This window comes from Necator americanus, chromosome X (assembly GCF_031761385.1).
Source record: "Necator americanus strain Aroian chromosome X, whole genome shotgun sequence".
Lineage (NCBI taxonomy): Eukaryota > Metazoa > Nematoda > Chromadorea > Rhabditida > Ancylostomatidae > Necator > Necator americanus.
Window position 1 is genome coordinate 1,557,294 of NC_087376.1, and position 12,218 is coordinate 1,569,511.

A 12,218-nucleotide genomic window follows, 5' to 3' on the forward strand; every position below is an offset into this window, starting at 1 on the left:
CAGCCTTGCGCACATTCTGATTCGATTTAGCAAAAAGTCATGTCGACGGGACGTTGATAACCTCAACCGATTTGCTTTTCTCACCTTATGCCAACTATGTCCTTCCAGTTGTCGTGATTCTATGTACTTTCTCCAACACATCTTCTCCTACCTTGTTCTCGTCAAACGGGAATTTAATTCACTGCAAATTTTACGGATTAAATTTGATTTGCACATATTGTAACGAGTGCTGCCTTTCTCTTGCTTACGAAGAGAAAGAAAGGAGAGTACAAAGATAAGCTACCCTCCTTCTCCCTATAATTTTATCTCTTTTAAGATCACATAACATATGCGAGAACTACTAATAGCACTAATAATTCCGTTAACAACATCCATCTCGCAAGTGACCACACCAACACAAGGACAATGTCAGGCAGTTTGCCTGCGTGAGGTATGTGACTCTTGAAAACAAAAAAAAAAGAAGTTCTGTCTGGCGGGCGGTGGCAGTCCGTTAACTGCCCACTCGTTTGATAATTTCCCCTCACCACATCCGCGTTATGTACCAGATGTGTGAGGCGAGTAACGTGCTTCGACTGACTCGGCGCGAAAGTCAGTGCTGTGACGTGTTGGGGCAAAAAAATAAGCACGAAAATAAGATTACGCTAAGTGATTTCAGTATGCAAACCTAAAGGAATTTATCGCCCTGGATGGAAGCCCATATCGCGAACCGAACGTCGTTAACAACAGCGATTTCGCATTGGTATGGTAGTATTTGTAGTTTTGAAAAGAGTGTAGAAAAAAAAATGTTCATCGAAAATCTTTCAGTGCAAATTGGGCTGCGGTTCACCCGGATTCACCGAATTGAAATTAGAACCGTTCAAAAGAGGGCAAGCCATCTATGCGACGATCATTAATCAAGACGACCGAAGCGGTGAGTTGCTTTGAGGTGTTTAACTCGAATGTGCAATTAATGATTTGAGTGATTTGATGGGTATTCAGTGTTTATCGCAAGTAAATCACCGATTCGAAATGTGGCATTATTGTGCGCTGATAGTGCTGAAAATAATGGAAGTGTTTTCTGGAAAGTTGGACTTGATGTTCGAAATATGAGCGAGGATGGAATGTTAGCTCATTGGGTCGAAGCTGTTCGACGAACGAATAATGATGTGGCCAGTGATACGGTTGTCTTCAGCACATGGGTGAGTTTTTGATCTATTTATGGTTCTGGAGTGTTTGTTTTCGCGGATTTCTATCAATCTTTTAAAGTTCCAATCATTCCTGACAACTTTCCATTTTTTGGCAATCGCTGTGCTGCTCTCTTTTGTTCTTCTTTTTGTTATTGCACTTAGTTACCCGAAGATGCGTGCACGTAGTACTAATTTTAAGGATACAGTTCCAGAGTAACTATCCACTAAAATTGAATTACTCTAACTAAATAATTTTTTATCAGCAGAATCCCCTCAAGGATTTTTTTGAAGACTTCGTTTTGATTCAACTTTCGTCTAAATTCTTTGTCTCGTACAAGCTACTATAGATCGATTCTGCCAAGGAACTCTACTACTTTCGGGTCGTTGTTTTTCAGAGAATGTTCTTATTTTTTTCCCAAGTACGACTAAGTGAATGATTGCATTAACCTCTCAACACAGAAGGAGGATCATTCGTTTATGTAACACCGATCGATTTTGTTATGATGCACGTTTTGGTATCGGATTTTTTTTCTCGGTGTGCACTGAAAGCCAGTTAACAATTAGAAAAAAGATATCAAATAAATTATCGATTCATGAGATAATAATTGGTGTAATGAATCCATTCCATTTTTAATTACTATCATGTATTTATTGGGTGTATTCCGAGATGAGACAGACGCGTGGAAAGACATGGGACAAATCAGTTGATATTTCATGCTTTCCCTCCCTTAATAGCTCCTTTTTAGGAAATTAAAACTTCCCATTTTTATAAGTTTAGTAGTTATTAATCTTCACTTTTTTACTGATTAATTCCTGCTGGAAAGAGCTACCATTTTTTGTAAATTCAATGATTTTAACTTTTATAAGTAATATTATTTATCAATTTTTACACTTTCGGCGATTAATTCCTGCTCGAAAGAGCTAGTGTTTTTTTGTCAGTTTTTTCATCTATTTATTGGGTTAGCGTGTTATTTTTATTTTCAAGAATTCATTTCATTAAACAATATAAAGGTACACTATTAATCTAATAAACACTTTCGTCTATTATTTAAAATATCTTCCAAATAAACGATTATGTTCCAGGTCTCTAAATGCTTCCATAAAGTGGGGAAAACATTCCGGATCTGTTTTTCTCACCATGTGCTCAGCATCTATAAATATTCGCAGTTGCTTCTGGTCCCTTCCACTGATTTTATTCCTCTATTGAACTCGAACAAAAGAATATGAATAGAAATGTCAATTTATCTCACACTTGGATCCTCAAAATTTTTAGCTGCCGAAGGAATTATTTATGAATCAATACAAAAAGTTTTAAAAGCTTATAAGAGAATCTCTGGAATAGTCAAATTTGGGTGCTGGCTTTCATTTTTGAGTTGCCCTGCGATAAAATTCGTAATTAGTTGCCAGAGTTGATATTTTTATAGCATTGTTTTCCGGTTCTGTAAATAATAGGATACCTAGATTGGATTTCGTTAGTTGTAATCCCTCAAATTTTGCTTCATTTTATTATTTCCATCATTTTTTTCTTGATCACGGATATAATGACCATCGTGAGAATGGTGGATACGAAATGACGATGAAAACAATCAAGTAGGAGTTAAGATAAAAGAAAAACAGTTACTCATGGAGTATAGGAGGGATAAATCTTTAAACAAACAATATAACAACAATAAACAGAGGAAAACTGTTGTTATGAAGAGAAAGGATCCTTTATCTACTATTTATTGATAGTTCTTCTTGTTCTGGAAAATCTATTCCCACTTTCCCAGACGTAACCCTTCGAACTTCAACGGAATTCAACCCGTTTTTCGGATTTATAATGTAAAACTTTTGACTTCGATGCAAATTCACAGGTTATAGTGCTGCTATAGTGCTGCAAATTCGCATCCGTTTATTCTCCTTCCCTTATTTGATGAGTATTCGTTCTGAGATCTATTCGCACGCTCTGATTTGACTTCATTGAATGAGTCCAGTTAGCTATTATGAGGAGGACGCTGCCGCAAATTTCCCACGATGTAGTGGGCAACGCTTGAAGCGGGCAACGGAGGCGATCACCGGAATGGAAGGAGGGGATTAGCCTCCGCAAACAAATGTTAAACACAAGGGATTTGTAATGTCATTTCAAGTGATAACAAAATGAGGTACACCCCGTCATTGGTTTGACGTCGGGAATCCCTCAGAATTACAAATTATCCACGAAGAAACCAGTGCTGAATTGTCACAATGGACTACGGTATTCAATACGTCTGTTTAGACCTACTCTTCCTATGTGGAATTTTATGGTGCGGTCAGTGTAGCAAATGCATCTATACAATTTCGTGTCACATCATTCAATGGAAGCGGACTTTTGGGACGTGTCTCGAATTCAGAATGGTACAGTGAAGATCAGCTGGCAGGAGGGAATTTCATAGAAATGAGTGTGGTTGAGGAGGTGAGTTGAGGAGGTTGCGGTGTATTCGAGTAGATTTTTTTTCTTACTTTAAAAAGCACCACTTCTAGATGTGGAAGGACGAGTTAGCAGCAGCTCGGATAGCATTCAAATCCACGAAAATATCCTCATGCTCACTTGTTCTCTCCTATAACTCGCATATGGGTGTTGAACAACGAACAGAATTGATGATGGTTTGTTGAAGAATTTTATATTTTCTGAATTTATTATATTTGGTGAAATTCACGTCAGTCTAGGACCGTTCTCGAGGATTTCTTCTGGATCGGCTAGCATTTGATCATCCATACACAATTCGTTTATGGCATATTGGTGCAGTAACCACTTCCTATACTTCTTATGAATTTCGTACTCCTGAATGTCTTAAGTTGGTTAACGATCCGGCATTGTGTGGTAAGTGCAGAGTTTTATATTTACACAAAATCTCCTGTCGCGTTTTCTTCTCGCTTTCTTTTTTGTTTTGTCACCCTTTTATTTTCCCAGGACACCTTTTTTTCAGCTGTAAAGTATGTTTTTTTTTTCTCTTTCTAACCAGATAGATTTTCCCATATCCTGTGATTGTACGCAGGATACGGGAAAATTTCTCTAGTTACGTATTGGTGCGTGGGGAAAGAAAACCTGTCGAATATTACAAGCCGAAGCTCAATTCCATTATTTTCGTCAGACTTTAGATTTAAAGGGGCAGGAAATAAATGATCCACAATGGTGAACTGTGTTACCCAGGAATTTCTCGAAAAGCCTGAAAATTGGAGATTGAAGACATTTTAATTGGCTACTTTGGGGCTAGAGATTCTTTGAGCTTTTTGATTTAGCGCATATAATTCAATAATCCTATCCTTCGTCATTTTTACCAACTGCTCCTGTAACTAGGTCCCTAAAATTTCTTTAGACATAAAAGAAGCTAAGATGCTATGATTTCATATTTTTGAGTTCTCCGGGAAAGACAGGGATTTTTCTGCAGTTAACGCCTTTTTTTAAATGATTTTTGCTTTTCTCGACTTGTATTTTTCGAATCATGGGCTTATAAGGTGTTTTTAAGGATTTATCTGTAAGTCAACTAATAAATTTAGATTAATATTAGATATAGGACTAATCTCAGCAGCAGCTGCGTAGAATCGTTCAGACCGCTCCAGTACATTGCTCTTCTCAGCAAAATGACTAGTCGTGTGCTGTTTTTTCTCCTCCAATTTCCATGTCCATTGAGGTTTATCTGAGAGTTCAATCTGCCACTAACTCGCATCCATCAAGCTGGTTGTGCTTGTCCTATTGTCTAATAGCCAAGCACTCCAACTTGTGTTCCATGCGTCGTAAAACAACACAGGGATACATTGGTTTTACGAGTTTGTTAAGGCCCGTTACCTCATATTTCATAACTCATCTCCTCCCATCGACGAAAAGAATAGGAGCACACGTCACACATGACGCAACATTGTCCCACTACTGGCCTGGATACGGTAGTTTTAGCACCACCTCCTGTCAGCGATATCTCATGGAGTTGGAATTCTACGGCAAATGAGGGGAATCGTATTGTTTTATCGTGGATTTATGGATCACCCACTCAAATGGTGGAAGATGGTGAGAAAATAAAAGAATTTACGTTGTTGTTTTCATCCATCTTCAGACTATCTATTTAAGGATCTCGTGTTGAACGTCGGGATTCAATACAACCTATTGTGACAGCATTTCCTAGGATGGTTCATTTTGATATAGCCATCAATCCTTTAGTTACAGCATCACAGTATCAGTGTCAATTCCTGGACGGACAGAGACGTGTTGTGACATGGGTGAGGTGTAGCTACTTATTGCTTCCGGAAAACTATGATTCATTTATGGTTTGTCTATAGAAGCTTCTCAAGAATTGAAAAAATTTAAATTTTTCTAGGTCCTAGGACTTTGCCTAGAACTTATTCAACCCTGATAAAAGGAAAAATGAAAAGTATTTTGAAGATTCTATAAATATAGATCAATGGGACCAGTAGTTGGCAGTTTTCCAAGTCCTATTTCTATGTTACTAATTATGTTATAATTATTTTAGTACTACTTTATGCCAGTAAAGTAGTTACTTTACTAGTATTATATAAATGCAACGTAGAAAAGAAGTTTGCAGAAGTTCTCTGTGAAATTCATTTACTTTTTATTTAACATTTTCCCGATTCTGAGCTGAGTTCTTTTTTTCACTGGAAAACTGTTGGATGAACTTTTAGACATTTTTTTTCAGGACAACTTTGTTATTATTTCTGCAAAGTTAAAGTTTAGTGTATTTTATTAAAGGGAAACTTGTTTAGTATAGGTTTTTGCTAACTTGTAAAAAAATATTTGAGTGATGTCCGTTCCCTTTCTTTTTTCTTCAGAAAAGGAAAAACTTATAGTCGTGAGTTTAAAAAGGTTCTCTTTTTATCTTTACTACCATCTTTAGACTCATCGCTCTGTCGTTCTGTATGTGCCGAATGAAGAATGCAATTACGGTATTGAAATTACCGTAGTGGATTCGCGAAATCGTCGAAGCACGACGACGAAAACACAAGTGATTCGTTACGATGAAAAATATCAGATGCTTTTGTCTGGAGACGGATGGAATACTGGCGTAGTGAGATAAATTTTCTTTTTTTCTTTTTTATAACGATACTTAGTAGTTATGAATCTTCAGATAGTGTTATCCTTGGTGATTTTGGCGTGTTTTCTTACGGTATCAGGAGGTTTGGTAGCGTGTCGAGTGCGAGATCGACGAGAATGGAACACGATTAAGAGGAGTATCAGTCCTCCCTCACCAGGTCTTACCATAACAAGGACTACGTCAGCGTCTGTTGTTGGACTCACAAATAAATACGGTACTATCAATGAACAGTTTAGCAGTTGAAGTATTCCTTTTTTGGAATATATTATCTTTTTATATGTATTTTTTCATTTTCTCTTTATATTTTTGTTATTTTTGTTACATTTAGTTGTGAATGAACGTTGCCCAATGCGAACAGTGAATATGGTCCGACTGTCGTTCTCCGATGGTAGCGAAGGTCCAGTAAGCTCCACTCCCATAATTAAGGAAGTAGGTTCATTGAAAAAGTGAAGAAGGAAATTATCTAGCGTCAATCTGTTGTCCGTAAAAAAATCTCATTGTGATTTTCTAAGAAAAGAGAACTTTTTGCTTCAAGTAATCAAGTTTTTATTGTTAGTAGACGAAATGATAATTTTTTAGTATTAGTATTGAGGATCTTCTTTTATTAGTGGATGAGATCATTGAGCAGACTTGAAATTTACTATGGGTGAAATACGAAAAGAAAAAAATTTAAGCTGTGCGTCTTTCTTGGAACTGACACCGAGGGTAATGTTGAGGATAGCAGGATAGAAAGTGATCAAATGGATGAAGATCAGAGACGTCTGGATTTGCGAGAATCTTCTCCAGTTCCTCCAATCACTTATAATACTGACGTTTGATTCATATAATTACGTGATACGGGAGTAACGTATTTAGATTTTATTCGAGAAGCTACTGTGCCTTTCGAAATATTGTTGTTTTTGAAATGTTTGAATTGAGGAAGTTTTAATCTTACAAACCTTCAGCTTTTCGGAAAATAAATTTGAAAAATCTTCGAAATTGTGTGTCGATGATGAAAAAACCGTCGAGTGGTCGCTGACCAACCGTATTTGTTTGTACACTGCTCATCTATTCAACAATTTATTCATTAAAATCATTAAATATGTCCTCATTACCTATGAAGGGAGAATGCATCGAAAATTAACCTAAGAACTTATGGGAAACGCGTAACAATATAAAAAAAATTGAAGGATAGTACAGCTTTTGAGAAAAATTAGCACGTCTCATCTGTGTCCCGAATAGAGAAATTACTAAATAATTAGAAAAATCCATTAAAAAATCGAATTCTTAGTGAAATACACTTAAAGAGTTCAACATAGACTAACTAAAGAACACTTCAATTAGTTAGAGAATTTTTTTTTTGTTTCTTTAAACATGTAGTTGTAAGTAATAGGTTTCAAGTAGGAATTTCCAGATTTTCATTTTTAATTTTAGATAAACAAGGAATGTTTTTAAAATTTCTATTTGTGTATTTCTGGAAACCTTATGTCCTTCACAAAATAAAAAAAGGATAGACTGTTTTTGACAACTCTTTCTTTTTTGACTATAGGAAGTATGCCTAATTCTCTGGAATGAGATCTTTTGAATTTTTCTGAAGTTATGTTGAGTCTGTCCTCCTAGTCTAACTGTTTTCTTATCCAGAATTCTGCCGCCGAAACATCAGAAACTGATGATGTGTCGAAAGCTGGGACTTCACCCTCAACTGACGAGGCAGATTATGATACAATTGGAACTCCTAAGCTGACTCATAATGTGAGTCTATCCTCATATCCGGACTACAGTGAAAGGATATTTTGGAATACCTATTCATTTTCAGCCATGTCAATCCGGCACATGCACCGGAAAATGCCTTGCAGCTTCAATTATCACGGGAGTATCGAATATAAAGCCATGCACATTGATGTACGTTTTTGTATATTTGCATTATTTTTATTTGGAGGGAAAAGAAATGAGGGAAATTTTAGACGAACGGAGAAAATTGTTTAATTTAGGGTCCCACACGATTGTTTGATAGTTTGTCGACGAATTTCACGAACACCATTTTCGCTGTGGACCACCAAACATGTGGTTTGGCCGACCACTGAACAGACGTTCGCCATCAAATATTCGCAACGTTAGTTGCATTTTTAAATCGTAGCAGAATTCCACGCATATTTTTCCTTTTCATGAAGGGATTTTCAGAAGGCATAGGGCATCTACGTCGTGAATTCAAAGTATTGAATCATATGTCAGTAAATCATAAGAATATGGTAAAGTGGTTAGGAGTTGGAGTGTGCAGTGGACAGGTAAATTGAATTTCGTGGAATCCGAGAAAAATTTCCATTTTAACGATGCAATATTCATTTCACAGGTGTTATCCTTACTTTTTGAACCGTGTAGTGGTGGTACATTAGCTGTTTTTTTGGATGACGTCAGGAAAGCTCTTTTTCATAGGTATCCAGGATTTATGGGCTTTTTCACTCTAGGATGTTAATTTCACTGTTTATTGTTTACAGAGTAGTGGGCGATGCATCATCGCATGATCATCAAATTCATTATCTTGCATATCATCTTCATAGATACGCACTAAATGTTGCTGAAGCATTGGTGAGACTCTTCCTTATTTTTTATTACATTCGCTTGATGGATTTGTCGATGTTTTCTGGATTTACTTGTTGATTCTTTTGCACTAAAAGTTGCGTCATGTAGTCGAATATGCTCATGTTCTCGTTTCCAGCTGCTGTTCTGTCCCTTTTATGCTTTGTTTAGTTTAATTGTTAATTAATTATTTATTATAAGTGAATAGACAAAGCCAGTGCAAAAAAAATCAATAAGGAATTATTTGCGGAAAAATTGAATAGCAGAACCCAGCTCTCAATTTATTTTAACGTCCTGAAGAGTCAAATAATGGGCCACATGAGCAAAAAGTTCGGATGCAACATAGCCGTTGGAACAATTTGGTAATTTGAAATTTTGAGGGAATTTTGAGAGAAGGAAGTTCTTTGCGAAAAAAAAAAAACAAAGGACATAATCTAGCTTTCAATTCATTTTAGCAACCTAAAGAATCAAGTGATGGGCCAAATGACCAGAGTCTTCGAATACTAGTTGCTTGAGGCTTTAGATCTTCAATTTTGGAAAAGTCTGGGTTCTTTCAACAAATTTGGGACTCTATGAACCGTTTATACTAGGAGGTGCTCTTCTTAAGTTAATGTGATATAGATGTTTCCATGACCAGGGCACTTACAACAAGCTGAGTAATTTACGATTTTATTTCTTCTCTTTGTACGCTATCCAAGTTACACTCATCTAGGAAGCATCCTGGAGAATATTATCTATTTTTCCAGCTATTTTTTTATGTTTTAAGTGTTTTAGTGTAGCTACAAGAGTTTTTTTTTCTTTAGAGATTAGCAATTTATGGATGAGTGACGTGTCTCTACCAGTGCGGATCTGACTTGACATTCGCGACACTTTATCCTGTTTCACTTATGCCCTTGAAACGAGAAGAAAACGATTTTTATTTGTCACCATGATCACCGTAATGAAAAACTGCTTGACGATGTCCCCATACAATCCGCTTCAAACAGTCGATTGGTTGTCGGCCATAAATCTGACAACTCGTCCTTGAAAAGATCTATACGTTTGAGATTTGAACGTTGTAAAAGCATAAGCGTTAACAAGTTGCGCTGAGAACTCGTAAATTCGCGTTCAGTAAAATTGAAGTACCATCATCAGCGAAGCAAGCATGATGCTTAAGTGTTCCTCGTTTTCAGGTGTTCCTACACGAACAGGGATGTGTACATTCGCATATAACAGCAGAAAATGTGTATTTAGCATTGGATTACAGTGATCCACTGGATATTCCCTGTGATCAATCAGTGAAATTAGGAGATTTCTGTAAGTTTATTGAGTGGAGAGATTCCCAGCGAGTTTACTCAGTTCAATATATTAAAGGTTGGGCAACAGTACCACGACTAAAATGTGGAAGAGTCCATTCACCGCAATCCCTCCTTCCTCCAGAAGCTGTTTCTAATGATGAGAACTATAGTAGCGCTACGGATGTGTATGTTTTACTTTAATTAAATATGGTCCCTTTGGCTCCCTATCAAATATTTACTAGTTGATTTTAGTTGGCAATACGGTCTACTACTTGCATCCATGGTAACATTAAATTCCGTACAACCTCTGATATGCCTTCCACCGGATTTACTTCTTACGGATCGAATTATAAAGAACTACTACACGTGTCTTTCAAGCGGGATTCGTCAAGTGTGAGTGCTTTGCAGTGTATTGAGGGAGAAAAAAACTTGGCGGAACACATGCTGAAGAGTGGAATTTAAAAGCTCGTAAATACCTCGAAACGTTTTAGGGAGCCGTATGTAGTCTCTCTAAAAAGTAAAATCTTGATGTGCTTGTCGTCAAATGCGAAAAATAGAGCGACAATAAAAAAGATTGAGGTTAGCGAGGAATTCAGACTTTTTTCTAGAAACTTCCTACGTATATATAGAAAATTATATAGATATATAGAAAATTTCTTATGTGGATGGCCTACATGAAGTGTGACGCAAAAAAAAACTACCCACAACTTTGCATCAATTAATCCGAATAAGAAATATATTTTTTAAAATTCAATAAGCAGAAAATTCTACGTAAGCTCTCACACATCACATACAGACAGACCAGCTTTAGCTTCAGTACAAGAATAAGCAATGTTCCGGAAATTTGTGAGGATGCGCGCGATCAGTTCCCTTGTTCCATGCCTCATCCAGGGCTTCTTTCAACGAATACAATGACTTGTGCTTAGAAGAGCAGGCTTTTTATTCCAGAATAGATCAGACAGCAAAACCGAAAAGATTGAGATCGGGTGAGTTTGATCAGGCCAAACACCTTTGTCCAGAAATCCGGAAGATTGGTTTCACATCACTCCAGTGTTTTCTTTGTGCCATGGGCTTGTGCCCAATTTTGTAGGAAGGTGATGTAAGTGCGCTCACCCGTTTCTTTGGCTGGATTGATCACCGTAATTTCTGGATTTTCCATAGCCCGTCACACTCCATGTGGACCACCACATATATTATCCTACATATATACTAATTTCCTATGTATATATAGAGATGTAGTAGTGGGTATATGATACATATATTCCAGAAAGAAATCATATCCATAAATTTCACTGCCCCTGTATCAATTGCGGGCACAAGTTCAGTGCTCGTGTGAAGATCAGCTCAACTCTTAGATGGATCGATCGATACGTATGTTAGTGCTGGTCCGTGTTGTCGTGTTATAACCTCCAAGGTCTCCGAGATGATCTCACTATATAATTCGTCCATGTTTTGTACTATACATCTAGCGTTATATTGTTAATAATTCGTTCATTCACCTATGATTTGCATGCTTTTGTCGGAATTTTTCCGGAATTACTAGTAGATCAAAGAGTAGAGTAACGGTACATCGATCACTCAATGTGTGTGTATGTTTGTGCCATTCGGTCGTGTTTGTTTTTATTTGTTCGTTCGTTCGCTTCGTAATTACTACTCTTTTTTTTTTGTCATAATTCATAGATCGGTTATAGTTTTCTATAGGTATATATTTGGCCACGTGATTCTAGTTCATCAACTCGTTCTCGTCTCACATTTTTTTTTCCGAGTGTCCACAAAGTTTTTCGTTGTTCCAATTTTCGGGTCACGTGCTGTATGTTCAGCTTACGAGTGTTTTGCTATTTTTTTATGATTAATATGTAATAAGTAATTCACTCAATCATTGCATACACTCGTTTTTATATCTAATAAATCTCCTCAAATTTGTTTGTTAGCTCTTAAGATTACGAATAGGGAATTTCTGGAATGTAAGCTAAAGGATAAAGTGAACAGTGTTGATCAGTCGGGATCCGCCTACGCGTTCCACTTTAATTTAGAATTGTGGAATGTCATAAACACATTAATCAGCAGAATTTTCTAAGTTGTACGAGTTAATTTTTTTTCCACTGAAGGTCGTGAGGTTCAGTCATTTGAGGTTTCGTTTGCAACCTTACAATGACTCG

General features: G+C 36.8%; 1 protein-coding gene across 1 annotated transcript; it reads left to right on the forward strand.

The window, feature by feature from the left end:
• Window positions 1-328: 328 nt before the first annotated feature.
• RB195_021209 (uncharacterized protein) lies at window positions 329-11,395 on the forward strand (the record flags this gene model as incomplete). Its single annotated transcript, XM_064207831.1, has 23 exons — window positions 329-430; window positions 656-739; window positions 805-910; window positions 979-1,178; window positions 3,421-3,597; window positions 3,666-3,788; window positions 3,852-4,005; window positions 5,077-5,187; window positions 5,248-5,396; window positions 6,029-6,199; window positions 6,260-6,440; window positions 6,555-6,655; window positions 7,847-7,957; window positions 8,022-8,107; window positions 8,197-8,318; window positions 8,387-8,490; window positions 8,556-8,638; window positions 8,701-8,791; window positions 9,955-10,078; window positions 10,136-10,244; window positions 10,312-10,452; window positions 10,551-10,638; window positions 11,327-11,395. 23 exons carry the CDS (start codon window positions 329-331, stop codon window positions 11,393-11,395), a joined length of 2,787 nt encoding a protein of 928 aa, XP_064063712.1.
• Window positions 11,396-12,218: the final 823 nt, after the last annotated feature.